General features: G+C 35.0%; 2 protein-coding genes across 8 annotated transcripts in view; one reads left to right on the forward strand and one right to left on the reverse strand.

Annotated features, from left to right (window-relative positions):
• Window positions 1-1,005: 1,005 nt before the first annotated feature.
• On the reverse strand, window positions 1,006-16,743 carry LOC144977075 (UPF0489 protein C5orf22 homolog). 4 transcript variants are annotated; one of them, XM_078921821.1, is made up of 9 exons: window positions 16,611-16,743; window positions 12,121-12,199; window positions 10,155-10,300; window positions 8,546-8,695; window positions 7,181-7,312; window positions 5,126-5,489; window positions 4,057-4,247; window positions 2,180-2,392; window positions 1,006-1,152 (listed from the first exon to the last, which is right to left on the reverse strand). In XM_078921821.1, the coding sequence occupies exons 1-9, from the start codon at window positions 16,613-16,615 to the stop codon at window positions 1,035-1,037; spliced, it is 1,398 nt and encodes a 465-aa protein (XP_078777947.1). In that variant the 5' UTR covers window positions 16,616-16,743; the 3' UTR covers window positions 1,006-1,034. The 4 variants fall into 4 exon arrangements, with proteins under 4 accessions (XP_078777947.1, XP_078777948.1, XP_078777946.1 ...); XM_078921822.1 differs by lacking the exon at window positions 16,611-16,743 and adding an exon at window positions 16,388-16,530; XM_078921820.1 differs by lacking the exon at window positions 16,611-16,743 and adding an exon at window positions 15,980-16,209.
• Window positions 16,744-17,311: 568 nt separating this feature from the next.
• Window positions 17,312-19,362, forward strand: part of LOC144977076 (RNA cytosine-C(5)-methyltransferase NSUN2-like) — a 32,021-nt gene continuing 29,970 nt past the window's right edge. For 3 of the 4 annotated variants that reach the window (XM_078921825.1, XM_078921826.1, XM_078921828.1), the window contains exon 1: window positions 17,312-17,545. In XM_078921825.1, the coding sequence (XP_078777951.1) occupies window positions 17,507-17,545 (39 nt within the window). In that variant the 5' untranslated portion in view covers window positions 17,312-17,506. The remainder of the gene's footprint in view (window positions 17,546-19,362) is intronic. The other variant, XM_078921827.1, reaches the window with a different exon arrangement.

Genomic DNA, 19,362 nt, shown 5'->3' on the forward strand with positions numbered 1-19,362 from the left:
CTTCAGAGCAGAAATGAAAGCAGACATGACACCCTAAATTCAATTACAACTTAACTCATTCTCTGGTTCATTTTTTTTCCTAAATGCCATGGGCTGCTTCATAGTGAAATCTTTTAATCTGTCTCTCTCTCTCTCTCTTTCTCTCTCTCTTGGGTTCTCGACTCATAATACAAGCAAACAATACTTGCATCCTATTAAATTCATGAAACTGTTACTGCTTGTTTAATGCTACAAAAAATCCCCCAAAAAATCAGGATAATCTTTCGCTTCTAGGGCATTATGGTTTTAAAAGGAAGACCTACCCTTGAAATAAATAAATAAATAAAACAGTCAGGTACTCATTTTACACCTGAGTACGTGAAAGATTGTGAGTAAAGAGCCTTTTCCAAGGACTCAACTATGCGCCCCTCAGAGCAGGACTCGAACCCAGGACCTTCCAATCCGAAGGCAAGTGTCTTACCACTAGACCAAATAGCCGCACTAAAGAGAGATCCAATTACCAATTCACTATTTAGTGAACAAATTGACTGAAATCAGAACTCATTCCCATCCTTATGGGTAGGAAGTGAGTGCACGCACAATAAAGCAACATAAATTAAGCTGGTATAAATCACTTCACACTTGGAGGCTATGACAAAAATATCATGCTTGCTCTTAGTTTTCCAAGTTATTCACAGAAATCTCTCCTTAGTCAAATCTAAACTATAACTATAATGTTCTTAGCTTTTTGTTTTGTTTCAAAATATAAATAACGAGTTAAAGGGCTGGGTTACATATGAGTCCCTAATGACGACGTGATGTGAAGAGAAAATAAAACACAAGTAACTTAATCACTCCTAAATCCCATACAATAAAGATAGAAGTCCTTCAGAGCCACAGAGCCAGAGTTTATCCCGATTTCTATAGCATAAAACAGACAACAGCAATTGCATGCTACCCTTTGGATAAGATGGTAAGTAGAAAAAAAAAACGGTGTTTCAAAATAAAATACGAGCAATAGAATAATTTTTGCAGAGAAGAAACAGTTTAAAAATTTATTCATCAAAATTTTTGGTAACATGAAGAATTCCAAAAATGTCTCCTAGTAACTTCAATACCATTGATTCTATTCTGTCCACTTGGTCTTTAGGGCAGTAATCGTCATGACTCGATCTGGATTGAAGGCAAATAGGTCAAAGGTTATAACCGTACCTAAAACTTCTGACAAAACACATTAGACTTCAAAATAAAATTCTGAGAAACGTGTATAAAAATACAGTCATACTCATCGACATCGTCTTGATTTTAAACTTTCCAGACAATATCAATAAGTCACATCTACTAAATAAATTACATTAAGTCAACACATTACAATTCAAAATCAAATTCTACGATATGAAGGTAGTAATTCAGAGCCGTAGGGTCTAGGGAGCTGGAGTTTATCCTGGTTTCTTTAATGCTAAACAGACAATAGCTGTTGCTTGCTACCCTTTGGATAGGACACTAGTCTATCACAATGTACGTTCCATTAAATCTAATAGACCCAGCTACCCAGTCACTCCAATGTGGACAGGGGGTAAGAAAATATTCTCAGCTTGACTTCAGATCAATCTTGGTCCCTTTGTGTATGAAGTGAGTGCTCTATCAACTGAGTTAATTGGGAGACCCTAAGTAATGAAAGTTTTTAAACATTTCACCTAACGACAAAAGTTTTCAGTTGCCATTATAAAAATTTCACTTACAGATTCACACTGAAGAATAAGATATATGATGCTGACAAGGCTCACTCTTCTACTTAATGTTTTGATGGAAAATGGCCTGTACCCAAACTAGTGCCATTTATATTGTAACAATTTGGAGGCAAGATAGCCGTGGATAAGGCATTGCATTTCCCATCCAGAGAATCCAAGTTCGAGTCTTGCTGTCTCACATTTCTTCCTTGAGCACAAACATAGCTACTCCTATTGTTCACTTTGCTGCACTGCACTGTGACCGTCTGGGCTATCTTGCTCTTTTTTTTATTTTCAGATAGACCCTAAAGGAATATTTTCCATTGAGGATGCATAAAGGATATTATTTTACTAAAATCTAGTTTTTAATTTAAACAGCTCAAATTTCTTTATAGTAAATCATGCCCTATTGGTCTCTATTTTGTTAATAAAATTATTAATGAACTGGTTTGGAGTCCCTTAATACTCACCTGGAAATAGTTACAATAGCAGGCTTTGGCAGACGTTCAAGTACCAAGCGAAAAGAAGACACCAAAGTCTCAATTTGAGTCTCATTGCTGATGTGATGAGGGAGATCAGTGTCATCTAAGGTACAGCCAAAATCAAAGATCTGGGTGAAAGTGATCTCCCTTTCATTCATGCTAGGCAGCAAATCTTGGCAGAAGTTGAGCAAGTTTTTCTTCCTTAAAATGAAAGTGTGGAAAAACTGTGACTTTTAAAACAAAAATTATGAAAACTAACATAACCATAAATGGATCAAACAAAGCCACTGACACTGGATGAAATTAATTTTTGAGACAACAAAAAGTTGTGTATGATACAGTGTTAGCTAAAATGTTACTTTTATAATTATTTATTTTTTAGAAAACATTTTATTTACCTCTTCATTGTTTGTAAATGTTGTTGCTTGAGGCTTGAAGAATAAAAAACAATAATAAAATGGAATGTTGGTTCAATTTAATTCACAAAGACAAATGATGAGGATGTTTCAGGTTTACCCTTTGTAAAAAAACGTCAATGAATATGACACTAAAATGGGAAACTATAAAAAATCTAAATCACTTGTCTTTGTAACTTAAATTGAATATTATGTTCCATTCTTTTATTGTTATTTATTTATCTTTAGACAATTTTCTCTGTCGTATGTTTTTTTCTCAGGACTAAGGCATTGCCCCCCCCCCCCCCCCATTTATAGAGCTCAAACTCCCCTACACCAAGCCAACAATAACATTAAAGCTGTTAGACGAGACGTCTGCAAGGCACTAATACAATTTAAAATTTTTAATTGTCAACATGGTATAGCATTTTGTACCACTTCTTTCCAAAATAATTGAGTTTCAACACCCTGCTTGTCCAACTACTATTACTATAACGGTTTTAATAAGGGAGGTAATGGTAACATCCAATTTGGAAAATAAAATTTGCTGGTAAGAACTAAATTTTATCTGACAGGGTGATGCAAAAAGAAAAAAACACCCAAAAAAAACCCAACTTAAATTTGGTCAAAAATAAATATACATATTCCGATCTCATCGATATACATGGACAGATATGTCAATCTGTACATTCAGCTATTTATATCTTTCAAAAAATTTGACGATGTGGACAGGAAGTAGCTGCTTACTTATAAAATGCTGAAAGATACAGTAAAAAAAAAAAAAAAAGAAAAACCCAAAAAACAATGGATACCCAATGATTACAATGTTCTAGAAAATTATATGGTGGATAGATTTGTGAAACAAGGTCCTCGACAACCTTATGTCAAGCTACTAAATCACGAAAAAATGAAGATTTGACAAAAACATATCAGCAACATTCTGAAAAGAAGATTGCTCAAACGTTACAATTCAAAACATGTTGCTTTCAGGCTAAAATCAGGGCAATACCTCTTAAAATATACGTCTTAACACACTGTTTTAAAATTCTTAAAATACTACCAATAGTTAATGTTAGTTTGATCATCAAAATATGAGTCATTAAGAGTCATATTATCCAAAAATACCCGAAATATTGTAAACAAAGAAGTATGACCTGGCTTCACACAACCCCTCTCAAGACCAAACTTTATAAAACCACTCTGAAGCTGGAGAAAACAACCAATTCCTTGTGTCAAGTCAAGATCATCAAATGACTAACATGAGAGCGAACAGAGAAGATGAAAAAATATTATGTCATTAATTGGACTTTGAAATGTCTATTATGTCATTGGCCATAGGATTAACATAATTTTATATTCACCTTTGATCTCATTTTAATATTCCAAAAATATTAGAATCCATTGTTGGAGAAAAAAAACAAAAAACTAAATCAACAACAACAAAAGCACAAAATCAAAACAGTTCCTTACTCCTCTTGATTGAAAAAAATGAGCTGTTCCGAATCTAGTCCAGTCAATTCTTCCAAGGTGATGTCTGACAATTTGTCTGCAGATACAGCCATAATTGCACCGTCATCTAACCATTTCTCGTCCAGAGCAGAGAAGAAATCTTCTAATTGCTGGAGTTGTTGTTGACGAGTGAATGTGAACCCCTCTACTTCCTACACGGATTTAGAAATAAATAAAAAAATTAGCAAATTCTTTTGCAAAAACTTAAAAAGAAAACATATTAAACAATGGTTTGAATTTTATTCTTCTTCCTCTTCTTTTTTTTTTCTGTTGTTTTATTTTCGTTTCATTTATTTCTGAATATCAATACGTGATGGTCTCAGAAAAAAATGCAGAATGGTTGAAACAAAATGGCAAAATTAGAGGAAAAATCATCATCTCCTCCCTTTTCATATCTAGTTCAATCTGCCTTTATTGACAATCAAATGACCATCGCTCAGCTGTATTTCATTTAAAAAACAACAAAAGTAATGTGACAGTGGTTATGGCATTAATACATTCAGATAAAGCCTTTTATTGAAGGTTATTATAGAACAGAAGTAAGTAATGAAGATTTGAACCCGATCGCCGAGTCAATTGAGTGTTAGGTGCTTCACTGATTAACTATTCCATTCATATTTTTTTTTCTGCAATATCTGTCATGATCGGCGGTATGTAACATAAATATCTGAAAAAGTTTGTACAAAATAGAGACAGACAAAGCAAAAAAGAAAAACAGAAGAAAAAATACCATCCCACAAAATCAGCCTTTCACGACTTGTAGTTTTCTTTCTTTCTTTGTCTGGCACTGTTTCGTATTTCCCCAGTCGAGGAAAACTGTTTTTTTGGGACGTTGTTTTTTCTCTTTCTTGTGTTGCTTTGGCCCTGTTTCATACACACTTTTTCAGATCTTTATCTTACACCAGTGCCTCCTCTCTAATTTGTCAGTATGCAACTTATCAGCTAGTCTATGGATCACAAAATAATGTCTAATATTTTCACAATAATTTTTAACAAACTATAAAAAAGAGAAAACCCAATCAATTTTCACCTCATCAGATAAACCAGGCAATGTGGGACACTTGAAAAGTCGCCGAATAATTTCCTCCTCTGACTGAAAGACTTCTTTGAATGGATTTTTGGTGGAGAAAAAATCTAGATCAATGTCCAGTATGTAAGGTTTATTTGTCACAACCTCTTGTAGATGTAAAGACCACAGGTCATAGTCTATAAACAAACTGTTGTTTATTTCATCAAGAGAGTCAGTTTTTGTTGTTCCAGGCGTTGAATTTATTTTGTGAGACGAATCCTCATCTTGTGAAGGTGATGATGAAAAATTTTTATCCACTTTATTTGACGGACTGCACTCAACATTTTTGGTATTGTCTTGATTTCTTAAGGTTGATTCACTTTGACTGAAATATGAAGAAAGGATATCATTCAAACAATGTTGTTAAGTAGGTAGAACATAGTCCAGAAATGCAAAGATGAAGAGACTGAGTGGTATTCACAGCATTAGGTAAATGGTTGATATGGGGTCGTAAAAATGTGTGTGTGTGTGTGTGTGTGTATGTGTGTCTAAATTTAAGGAAGGAGAAGCTCTCATGTGATAGTTTGCTTTGATATGTTGACCACCTAAAGAAAAAAAAGAGTCTGAAAAGACAATAAAACAAACTGTCCCATCTACGGAATAGGGAATTTTTACTACAATTACTTCTGAAAGAGCACATTAAAGGATACACTTTAAATATTTTATATGTCTGTGTTTGGGATATGGCCATTTTTGGAATCAAACAAGTGAATATGCATACTCGTAAATTGATGAATGAGACTGTAAGTTTATTTGTCTCTTTGCCCTTGATATTCTCACTGTGATGGTCACAAATACAAAAGTACTCCTTGTCATCACAACCAAAAAAGGGTGTCTAATGTTCAATGACAGCTGATGACACCCTTTGATTTTGTTGCATGCAAGGTCAAATGTGAGATATGAAACCCTTTACTTAATAAACAAACTTGATAAATATCTTAAATATGAAAAGATGATCATTACAATAGATTAAATGGTTGTCACAGTGAAAGAAAAAACTTAAAGCAAGTATTTTGAACTCTTTACAATCGTAAAAAATATAAAACTAATTACTGACTATTGTATTGAAAGGTCTTCATATATTATATATGTGGGCCTTAATTTGATCTACTGGGAAAAAAAAAAAGTTTATTATGGTATCTTATTATATATTTGGCAAATTGGGATTTTTGTAACACTAAGGCTCTGAGACCACTGGATGAATCATCACCAAATATTGCACAATGTTTACAATTCATGTGAAGATTGTTTTCATGTATTAATTAATTTGATTAGACATCATGATGATTTTATCCAAAAAATCATATTTGTTTCATCAAATCCCATTGAAAACAGATGCCACCATTTTAACCACGTGTGTTGTGTATCAACCTTCCGGTTAGTGAGCATGGCAATGAAGTGTTGCACTTAGTGGTTCCCTTCATTATTTTGAATACAATCAATTTCTTAAAATTTAGACCAACCATTTTCAGCTCTAATCATTGGGAAAGAATTCTACGATAAGTGAACGAAATATAGATAGTTCGAAGATGACGTCACTCAGGTCTTTGTTATTGTTTTTTGCCATCCCCGTTTATGAGTAATGCTCACTGAACTGTATTACCCCGACTATAAACGTTCATGGATACACACAGTTTTGTGTGTTGGTCCGTTATACTTCCGGATGGCAATGTTATGAGCTTCTTAGCCAAGCGCATACTATCTATATAAGATATTAAATGCAGAAAATATCTGTGTCCAAATAAAAATTCCATGGAGTTCTCTTTGGAAGTCGAAAAATGTCTTGTCTATTAAGACAATAGAAATTGTGTTCAAATTTTATTCAACACTAGAATCATCAATTTTGAGCTGATTGACTCATCATCATGTTCATTGAACGGACAGCTATGTTTGTGTATATATATTGATTAGTTTTATTTATTAGAACTGAATTAGGCTGGAAAACTTTTTCACCACGAGGCACCTAAATAAAATATATAGACATATAATATAAGAAATAAGTCATTATAAAATTACCTTGAATCAAAATCATTCCAGTTTTTGGGACGAAGTTCTACCACAGTCAGTTTACACTCAGCATAATTAGTCAGATCTTTGGGTATACAAAACAATCCATCAGTTAAAAAGTAATTCTCTTTGCTTGACAATCTGACAAGTGTAAAAGTATAGACAAATCATGTAAGAAAGGAAGAAACAAAAAAAAATATTAAAAAAAAAATCACAACAAATATTGCATTTTATTTGTCACCTATCAATACATTCATTACTCTCCTCAAACCCACCTATAGAATCGATTTCTCCATATAAACACTAGGTAAACATATGCATCTTTATATGTCAATTACATTTGACATTAGAGGATCTAAGAATGTTGTGTAAAAAAATACAATGACATTCATTTTAATCTTGCACCAGTGTCTGCTCACCATTTTAATTTTTTTATTTGCGGCTATGTGGTCTAGTGTTATGACACTCGCTTTCGGATTGGAAGGTCCTGGGTTCGAGCCTTCTTCTATTAGGTCGCCAAACTATGGTTAGCTGCTATTTTTTAATTTCAATTTATCTTATTTGAAAGAACCCTTATTCCAACATACCAATCAAAGAAATCACACACAAAAATTATGCAACAAACAGCATGCTGTGACTGAGTTCTGAGTTTACTGCAGAGAGATGTGCACCTGTAAACATTCATAAATGGCTGAAACATGTTTATGATGACTTGTGGGTATTCGAACAGTTGAAAGGTAGGTTATGCTTTACTGGAACTGATGTTGTCTCCACCAATATTAATGAACAGGCTCGCAGTGGTCATCCACAATGTGGATCAACCGCAGCAAATCAACCAAAGAAATTGATGAACTTAATTGAGCTAATCACCAGATAAAACAATCTGACCTTCCACAAAGGCTTGAAATTTCATAGGGAAGAGATTGAGATATCGTTCCAGAAATCCTGGGTCACAGAAAGGTTGGATATCAATAATGCTCACATAAACGCATGATCACATTGAAAGAGGAAGTAGAACACTCCCCCCCTGATAGTTCTGATCTAGCTCCAAGTGATTCTTTTCCTTTTCTAAAGACTTAAGATACACCTAAAGGGGTTAAATTTTGGCAGTAATGTTGAGGTGCAGGCGGAGGTGACCACGTTGATTCCTCTTTGACGCAATGCAATAACTGGTGCATCGTTGGCAGGTCTCTGTGGAAGGGAACAGTGACTATGTGGAAATTTAAAATGATAGACGGAAAGGACATAAACAAAGCTTTGGTTTGATACTTTTGTTAATTTCATATATATTATAGTTTTGAAAATACAAGAGCTGTGTCAAGACTTTTCAGGAAGCCCTTGTACAGGATAAAATATTAATCAAAATTATGGTACCTGAGTTTTCCAGAATGACAACATTTTCCAATAGAGAAAGACTGCTGAGATGCTTTGATTTGATTGGCCCAAGGAGGCTTCACCCATATAACATGATTTATATGTTTTGCATAGGTCAAAGGTAGCAGCCAGTTTTCGATTGAGAGAGATCTGTGCATTATACAAAATAATTTGAAAATAAACCTCACTCTATAAAGACAATGTGGTAAAAGGATGCAATTGAATTTTATCAGATGATGATGATTTCAACTATTTGTCAAATATACATTATGAGATACACCAGTGCGGAAACACAATTCTATTTCATTTTGACATGCTTTTATGATTGATCTTTGCCATCAAAACTTCAAACAATATGTGTGAAAAAAAAAAAAGAACAATGCACTTTATATAATCATGACAAAAAGGATAGATCATTGTGGTAATATCACAATGCCTGTATTCATATTCTGATATTATTCTCACCAATCATTATTGTATGATTTGTGAAACCAACTATACAAAGACATCCTTTTAATAATCTGAAAACGGCAATAATAAAATGACTAGTGTATCCCATGGGTCATACTTAAATATATTTCTAAGAAAAAAAAGTAATTTAAAATATGATTAATATTCCAGATACTGGGAACTTCATTTTTTGTTTAGACTGTTTTGTTTTCTTTTTCAATCAATAACAGGTGGGCAATGCCAAAAACAATAATGACAGCTTGTGAAAAAATATTGAACAATGCCAATGCCAATGCCGGTAGCCACATTTGAGCACTAATCAAAGTTATATGATTTCATGTTAGAAATCTTAATTGGAATCAACCTTAATAAAAATGCATTGCTTTTGTTCAATGCTGTTTCAAGTCTGTCCTGATTTGAGGTAGGAGTTGGAGAAAACAAACCAAACATCAGATACAATTATATAATCATTTCAAATAAACAAGGACAGAGTGCTGTTAATTCCTAAACTAACACAAACCTTAAAAGAGCTAATGACGGACTTGTAATTTCTATTGAAAGAATTCATGGCATCCTCTGTGTCCTGTTATTGCCAGAGGCTAAATCTTTTTTAAATGGATAGCAACACTGCTGTACTGACCTCAAAACAATGCAGGACTCATGACTAAAAATACCAAAGAAATTGACTGTCGCTGTGTTTTCCAAGTAAATAATGTCATTTCAGAGTCAATGTTAAAGTTCTAACTCACACATTCATAGATTGCTTCCCCTGTTCTTAGCTTAGCCAAGCCCTCTTCAGTAGAAAAAATAAGAAAATAAGAAAATTATTCCACTAAAAAGGAACAAGCCCATAAGAATGAAGGATAAGCAACTCCTCATTCAACTGTCTTTTGATTATTATAAAAATTAATTAATTTTTTTTTTTTTATCTTCATTACCATTTTTTGTTGTTGTTGGTAAAAAAACTATCTACAGTGCAACAGCTGGATAACGACATTGTCAGTGACCAGAAAATTATGTCGTTATCCAGTGGCGTTGATATTCCGGGGTTTTAAAGATGGTGGAAAAAGGGAGCATGGTGAGACAAAACTACAAAACTGAGTAATAATTTGCATGATGAGAATTATTATCTCTTGCATAAATAAATATGTCGACCTACTCATAGAGTTCATGAGGCTGAAACACAGCATCTGCATCCAAATGGACAGGAATAAGGAGGTCAGGGTGGGAATCAAGGTGTATAATAGGAATCCCAGAAAAAGGAAGTTGCCTGGAGGCAATAGCTCTATGGATGAATGGTACAACCTAAGAGAAAGAATAGAATTATCTCATTGTTAAATAAATAAAATTCCTTTCATTCATCCCCAAGGGGAAATTTGTCTTTAGGGTCTATTCCAAGGGAAGACTGGAATAACACAGGCATTAGCCGCAGTGCAGTGCCGCAAAGTGAGCTAGGGCAAGGTGACTTTCTTAAGGCCATACAACAAAGCTAGAAGTCGAACTCGGTACCTTTTGGTTATGAAGCAAAGACCATACTGCTGAGCCACGCTGCCCCCTAAAAAAATTATAAAAATTAATTGAAATTGAATGGTAACAAGTAACAGACAATTGTCAAACACTGATTGATGTTCTAATAATTGCATTTGGTGTGAACATGCAGACACAGTGAAGAAGAATAAGAAAAAGCATTATTTAAAAAAATATTTAAAAATAGGATTTTGGTTTTACCATAAAACTGCTGCCATACAGTACTTTAATATAATATGTGGTAAATAAAAATGTCCGAAATTTTCTAAGTCATTGCATTGCTTCTTTTCCATAATTGTAATGATGGTAGTCGTATATGTATTTAAGTCTTAATTCAATGGGTTGTCGGTGAAGTGATAAAAATATGGGTGTGATATGATCTCTTGCCTTTTTTCTTAGAGTGTTCCATGTAGAGTGATTTTGGATGCATTGCAGTTAGTGAAGGAGATAATTTGGAATGTTATAAAAAGCAATTGCAGTAATCTATTCTGGAAAATATAAATTGTGATGAAACCAACATCTTAATGGGTAGTAGACCTTTAAAGCCATTAGGCCCATGGAGCCGGAGTTTATCCCGGTTTCTATAGCGTGAAATGGACAATAGCAATTGCTTGCTATTCTTTTAATAAAGAACTGAACAAATGTGTATGAAAGGTGCCAGACAAAGCAAGAAAGAAAAATACAAGAAAGAAAACAATCCCAAAAGATCAGTCAACCTCGACTGGGGATCGAATCTCAGACCTTCTGATTACCAGTATTAATTAATCTTTTGGATAAGATGCCAGTCTATTGCAAAGTACTTTCCACCAGATCTAAGAGACCCAGCTACCCATTCACTGCTGGTTAGACAGGGGGTCAGAAAAAAATCTCGACTGCAACTGGGATTGATCTTGGTCCCTTTGCGTGTGAAGCTAGTGCTCTAACGACTGAGCTATTGGGACCACTAAATGGAGAATCTGGAGAGAAAAGAGACCTAAGAAAGGAAATTATACACAGAGTACCATCCACCCTGCCAAACACACATCTGCATTCATTCTCTCCAAATGTAATTTGGATGTGGAATTCACTCCCCAGTGAACTTAGACAATTTATACACTAAGTAACACTAACCATAGTTGGTCTGAATTATCAAGCCTCTAGAAAAGGGACTAATATGATAGTAATGGATTAGATTGGGTTGGAAATTGAATCATGTGCTTGGTTCTCGTGGCCTTATTCTTCTCCATCAAGTTTACTTACATTCTAAAAGTAAAAAAAGTAGTCCTTCAGAGCTGTAAATGCCCTTGGAACTAGTGTTAAGAATTAAACAGGCAGTTGCATGAATAGGATAATAGCCTATTATTTTCTGTCACTATTTATATTAAGGAAAGGTCCAGATAACGAAGATGGTGCAGCACCTGACTAAGAAATAAGGGGACTGGTTTTGATCCTGGATTGGGTCATGGCTTTTTAAAAATGACCCTTCGTCTGTCCATCCAGCAATGGCTGATCCCAAAAGGTAAATTGTTGCAGTTCATTTAACTTAAACAAGGATAAAAATTGCAATGGCCTTATTGCTCTGAAGGAGAAAAACCCCCAAAACATACATACATACATACATCATTATGTTGTTCAACAATATGTACTGGAAGTTTATCAGTTTGACTTTGTGTAGGCTTCATTCTGATCTTGAAAAATCTGGAATAAATCAAAGCGGAAACAAAAAGGTAAATGTAATAATATAGTGTGGTTTTTTTTTTTTTTGAATAACTCCAAAGCTATGTAAGATTTCATCAAGCAGTTTTTTGACATAGATGCAGAATTTATTTAAATTTTGATTGAATACGTTTTAACACTTTGCGCCCTTTGGTAGCTATGTTATGATGCCATGAGTAGAAAAGGGTAATTTTTAGATAAATCGTAATTTACAGAGTGTTTGTTTTAATCATTGACATATTTCAGGTTTGAATAATTCAAGAATAGCTGCAAGGACATCAATTTGGTTTTCAACATATTAATCCAAATTTATAAAAAAAATTCTGATATTTTATTTGTGATTGTGTGTTTGTGCAATCGTCTGAATCAAAGCTCCACATGACCTCCACAATTTTGAATGACAAGTTGCTAGCGTCTTTCCAGTTCGTCCCATGCCTCTTGCAGCACCACTTATGTGACAGAGTGAATGACTTCTCTTATTTTTGTCTTCAGGTGACGCAAGTCTCTCACGGGGGTTCTAAACGCTCTGCTCTTCACATATCCTCATAACAAAAGTCAAGTGGGGTTAGATCAGGTGATCTCGAGGCCAGGAAATTGGACCACCTTGTTCGATCCATCGGTTTGGGAACTGTTCATTTAAAAATCCCCTCACATTTAAACTCCGGTGAGGGGGAGCTCCATCTCTTGGCAAAAGATGTTAGTTTGAAAATCATTAAATCGAGGAACTCTGTATGTTTATAACATGGCCAGATAGTTTGTTGCTGTCACTGTAATGTCATCAAAAAAGAAAAGGATGGACCACTTTGTTCCTGGTCAGTGTACACCAGACATTGACTTTTGGTGAGTTGCGACGACTCCATAACTTCATCTGATTTTTGTTTGCTCCAATATTGAACATTGCATTTATGTACGTGTCTGGACATGAAAAAGGTTGCTTCATCTGAGAATGTTTTCAGTGAGTTGTCTGTCAAGAACTTGGTGTGCAAAATCAATTTGTGCTTGTTTTGTTTTTAAGGGTTTTACGGTGCTTGCAACTCATTAAAGTGCCAGTAAAAAGGAAGAAAATGGGATGTAAAAAGTACTAGAATTACAATTAAAGCACCAAGGTACAGGTAAGACAAAGGGGAGTTGGTTTAAATGGGAAACAGGTGTAGATTCCAAGAGCACACTATCAGAGCACTTAGTTTGAGATCACCTAAAAGTCTCATCCAGACACAAGCACATGTCCTGCCTTAGAGAAATGTTTACAAATCATAGATAATTGGTAAACAAAACAGAATATAGTGCTGGCAAATCTGTCCTTCCAAAGCATGCACAGGACAAGGTTTATTCGGGAATAGACCCAATTTCTTTTGGGCTACTTTGTGTACTGAAGACAAGCTTACAGGCTCAGTGACTAATCTTGTAGCCTGCATTTCATTGAATAACATGCAGACTTCATTGATTACCCCTTCTCAGAGAGGTTTTCTTCCTCTTGGTACTGCTCCGGTGACTGAACCCGTTGTTTTAAAGTTGTTATACCAGGCTAGAATTGTGTTCATGGCTGGGGCTTTTCCCCCTGAATTGTTGCGTAAATTTCCTCCTTACACGAGTTATTATTGATCCAGTTTTCATAAAACCATATGCATAGAATAGCTTTCTCATTGTTTTCAGCCATTTTTCCATCTCATTATTTTGTTTTCATAAAAACTGTCATCACTGTCCCATCATTGGTTTTGTTTATTTACCTAAACTACTCCATTCACACATATCTCATTCGTCCTTCGTGTTTTATTCATCCGCATCGTGTTTTGTTGATAAAGGGGAAACCCGAAACTTCCACAGTAGTATCTGTCTTCGTCTAATAAATTGAAGCTTACAATTCAACACTTATCGCTTCAAGCAGCAAAAATTTCATTAATTAACCAAGACCGCCAGAACAGAAGTGCATAAAAACAGTGTGTTTTTTTTTACACCTCCAACGGAGGTGCATAAAAACGCCACCATATTAATATTATTAAATTGAAGCTACATTCAATTTCACATTGTTATTTATTTCTTTGAGCTTCGAGCAGCAACATTTACATTATTTTTTAGACCCATCACAATGTATGCTGAACTGCCATCCAAGATGGCAGTCATTCTTTTCTCTCTGTAAACAAATTGAATATTTTTGGCAAATTTATCATTTTCAAGTGCCTTACCATGCCCAATGACAATGCATCATGCACATCCACATATGTGGGACTTGTGACACAACAGTGACATGGAATGATATAGTAGTCTGTGATAGATGTAATCAGTGGTACCATGGACTCTGTCAGAGTATCGGGTCAGCAACATACAACCAACTAAATGATAGCAGCGAACAATGGTACTGTGCCGTATGTGGCAATCCCAACAGCAGGACTGTTTTTGACCTCCACGGTGTTGACTCATTAGCAAACCTTTCCCATTCTCTCTCAACTCTGAGTGATTCTTCTTTTGGCGCCACCCCCACCAAAACATTCAAGCCTTTCCATGCTTCCACTCCTTCTAGAGCAGGACAACAAAACAAATGGAAAGACAGGCCAGAAAGATGAAAAAGTCTGGTGACAAAAAACTAACAACAGAAATTCGCATCCTGAAGCAGACAATACAGGGCGAAATGAGACGTAGTTGCTGTTCTTACCTCAAAGGCATCTTTAGCGATGAAAATGAAAATAAATCACAAAATAATAAAAGATTTTGGTCATATATAAAAAAAACAAAAATCTAATAATGTTGGCATAGCACCACTAAAAAAGGAAGGACATCTCATTTCAGACCCCAAAGAGCAGGCAGAGATCCTTAACAAACAGTTCCAATCTGTCTTCAGTGAGGGAAAAGAATTTTCAAATGCAGAGTTTCTTAACAAGACATCAATGAAGACCACAAATACTCCTATAATGAATGACATTACCATCACAGAAGAAGGAGTAATGAAACGACTACTTAAACTTAACCCCCACAAAGCAAGTGGTCCTGACAACCTATCCCCCCGCATCTTAAAAGAATTGGCTCCAGAACTTGCCCCAGGCATCACAGCCATCTTCAAGTCCTCCTTGGCTTCAGGTGTAATACCATCAGATTGGAGAAATGCCAATGTAACACCCGTTTTTAAGAAAGGAGAACATTATGACCCGGCAAATTATAGGCCCATCTCCTTGACATGCATCATCTGCAAACTAATGGAGCACATCATCGTCAGCAACATCATGAACCGTGCAGCTGACAAGCTGTCAAGACTTTAACCTTGAAAGTACTGGATTCGACTCCCATTGTAGACATTTTTGATTTAAAGTTTACTTTATTGAGAAAGACATCATTTTTGTTTGTTTGTTTTCTTTCTTTTTTTTTTTTCAAAAACTTTTTATTTTTATCATGTTTTTCAAAAACTTCGATTTTAATTTTCTAAAATTATTTATTTGAGATCAGTATTTGTGTGCCATGTTTCTTTTTACTTTTGATTTTTCAAATTATTGTTATTATTCTTTAATTTATTATCATTGTATAAACGTACATCGGTAATCACTAAGCAGCGTGTAAACTACAATCTAAAACTATTTCAACCTCATGGATGTATGCAGCAACATTTTCATTAATTTACCATCACCGCCAATGGAGGTGCATAAAAACGGTGCGTTTTTGTACACCTCCAACGGAGGTGCATAAAAACGCCACCAAAAACTAACAAGCACCTTTGAGACAGAGAAGAGGTAACAAACAACAACCAATACAACCTCATAACACAGAACACAATACCGTGGTTTTTCCATCTTGCCGCGCACGTCAGGGACTGGGATCAGCTTGACGCTAAAGTGACCGAAGCCACTACAATTGATGCTTTTGTGGCAAGTTGCTATGCAGATACTTAGACTTAGAGTCTAAGTTAGACAAACCACCACTGACCAACATTGACTATTGGAATGTCCCTGGAAATTGATTTTAGACTAACTATTATAAACAAGGAATACAGAGAGATTAGAAAGCAGTTTCATATTTGCCATAATAATCAATTGTGAGCAATCAAAAGAAGAAGAAGAAGAAGAAGAAGAAGAAGAAGAAGAAGAAGAAGAATCTCTAAAACAGCTTCAGCTGGCCAACAAAACATCGGCAAAATTACTCCGCTCGGCAGGGACCACTTTTTTACGAAAGAACCCTATCAATTACCTTTTTCGCTGATATTGATATGTGGATTCCAAGCGTCGCTACCATCGCAATGATTGAAATCAAAAGCAAAAACTAATACTAGACTAATAAACAAATAATATCTTTATATTGAGTTAATGGTACTCCGTCCGTACTTTCGATTCTGGATTGCCAGATTATTTTACAAACTAACCTTAGAAAAATACCAACTGGTCTGAAAAAGGTGCCAAGTGTTTTTACTCACTTCATTATGAGACTTTCTCAATCTGAATCTGAATCTGAATGTTACTCGAAGTACTTTCGCATCTCTCTGTCATCATACTGAGATACCTTCTGCCTCCACCAGTGTTGTTAGGGACTGTATCCGCTAAAATGTAAATGAAATTAGAGATTAATTTTTAACAATGGAATTCTTATCACGCAGTCATGAAAATTAATTAACAAGCTTTGGGGAAATTTGTAAATTTTGTGCCATTACTGAGGACAGTATTTGTCTATGAAATTGGTAAAATTATGTGATTTTTAAAAAATACCAAAGATATGCCAAAATACCAAATCCTTCGTGTACTCACTATAAAGAACACGGAGACCAAACCCAAATTTTTCTTACAAAATCCCAAGTTTTAAAATTTGGCATTAAAACGCCAAATTGGCCATTAAAACAAAAACATTGGGTTTTCCCGATTGGTCTTCTTCTTGAAATGAAAACAAGAAACACTCCAATTGTAAGGGTAAAATTGCCATATTGCCATTTTAAAAGTCAAATTCTATTAAAGTATAAATACATAAAAGCTTATTTTGCATTTTCTCTAAATGCATATTTTTTCTTATAACTGACGCATACTTATTCATAATATGAGGTTATAAATATTAACACTTTAAAATAAAAACAATTTAAATTTTGCATTTTTCAAGTTGTGTCGCAAATTTTATATTCAGCAGTTTAATGCAAAATTGATCTGGAATGTAACGTCAAGTTCGGAATCTCGAAATCGAAAGTATCACACGAGGATATAAACAAAACTCACAAAACAAAAAAAAAAAAAAATAGTGTCTCAAGAGATAGAACAGGGATTTCTAGAAATTGTGTCAATCCGTTATCTATATCCCCCTATATTATCAGCTTTCAGGGGAATTACAATGGGTCGAAGAAAAAGATCACAAGCCAACAAGTCTAAAGTATGTATCTAATTTAAGAATAAGTTAAGTCTAAGTTTAAGGTTAAAGTTAAAGTAGAAATTAAGAAGAGATCGAGAGTGAGTAAGAGTGTTTGGAGTTAGTGCCGCGCTGAGGACCGGTCCCACGGTCTTTTAGCTGTGAACCGGGGACCGGTCCCAAAGTGGAGGACCGTTGGCGGTCCTCACTTCTTATCTCACTGATCACCTTTCAACGGTCCCAGCGATTCTCGCGCCATACTACTTCCCCAGCGATTCGTTGCCTCGGTTCTTTGCCTATCTTCCACCAATCACCACCCATCCCATTTAATTAATCGCACCCAGCCCCCTTTGCCATACACTGACTAAACTAGGCACTTTGATAACTCCAGTCCAGTGGCCGCCGATAGGCTCACTGTAAGGTGAAACTCGTTTTTTGGCACTTTATTTTTGACCCTTTACTGTATTGGTCACCATGGCGTTATTTGTGAACCTATGTGACTAATTTTGGTATCATTATAAAGGGCACAAAACAAGCTTTCTAACGGTGTATTTCATTCTCAATTTCTGATTGTATTTCTCAGAAAACTTATGTAATAAAAATTTATAAATTTTTGAATTATAACAACTTTTTAAATTATGGATACATTTTAATTATACTTCATACATCGATAGACAATTAATTGAAGAATATCTCTGCCAAATTTCATAAAAATTGATATACTCGCTCATTATTTTATTTTTCCCGCCACCAACCCCACTTTTTAGGACAATCAAAAACCTCATATTTTTTTCCATTTTCGTTTATCATTAATTTTTTCCATACTTTCCATACATGAAAATGATTTATATGAAAATATAGCTTATTTTCTGACCTTTAAAATGATATCTAACACTTGCCATTTATTTTTTAATTGAAACAAAATTACTGAAAACAATAAGTGGGCCATGTTGACTGCAAGACTCAAAATTTCCCGATCGCCGCGAGATGCTGGTTTTGAGGCAGCAGTGAGATCACAGATTCTCTGTAAAGTTGACAAAAAATTTCAGTAGAGAAATATAAATACCTCTGGAACCGTAGGTCGTAGAGAAACAAATAAGGTATCAAATTTTATGTTTTTTCAAGTCCTATCCCCCTGACTCAGTCAAATCAAGATATTTTGAGTTTGAAAATTTTATCAAAGTGCCTAACTAAACAACACAGTCGACCACCTCCCTCCACTCCGCAAACCTCCCTTTCGTTTGTGGGATGGGGAGGGGGGGGGGGACAGGAGGGGCACGCCTTGGATGATTCCATTATACGGGTTAAATTTCAAAATTTACAACACTATAATGATCGCAATGACAATGATCTATGATGAAGGCATGACCCCTCTTCTCAAATGGGTTATTGTTTGAAATGCATGTGACTACTAAAGATTTGTATATTTGTGTGTGTGTGTGTGTGTGTGTGTGTTTCGAACCTAGCAAGTAGCAAGTCCGATTTTTTTTTTTTGTCCATCTCTTGTCACCACTGCTTTCTATCGAATTGTTGTCATTTAATATAATACAATAATATTACAATTTCATTTGATGTTTTAACTAATCAAATGATATGAGTTTCACGAGTTTCTTCCTTCCAAAAAAAAAAACAGTTATAACGTCTGTATTTTTAAAAAGCCCAATAGAATATTTGGGGACCCCGATAGCTCAGTTGATAGAGCACTCTCTTTATACGCAAAGGGACAGAGATCGATCCCGGGTGCAGTCGAGCTTTTTCTGAATCCCTGTCTACTCAGCAGTGAATGTGTAGCTGGGTTTGTTAGATCTGGTGAAAAGTCACCACCGACCCCACTTATTACT

The sequence above is a fragment of the Berghia stephanieae genome, chromosome 7, assembly GCF_034508935.2.
Source record: "Berghia stephanieae isolate SIO BIC M18660-M18661 chromosome 7, UCSD_Bste_1.3, whole genome shotgun sequence".
NCBI classification, from domain to species: domain Eukaryota; kingdom Metazoa; phylum Mollusca; class Gastropoda; order Nudibranchia; family Aeolidiidae; genus Berghia; species Berghia stephanieae.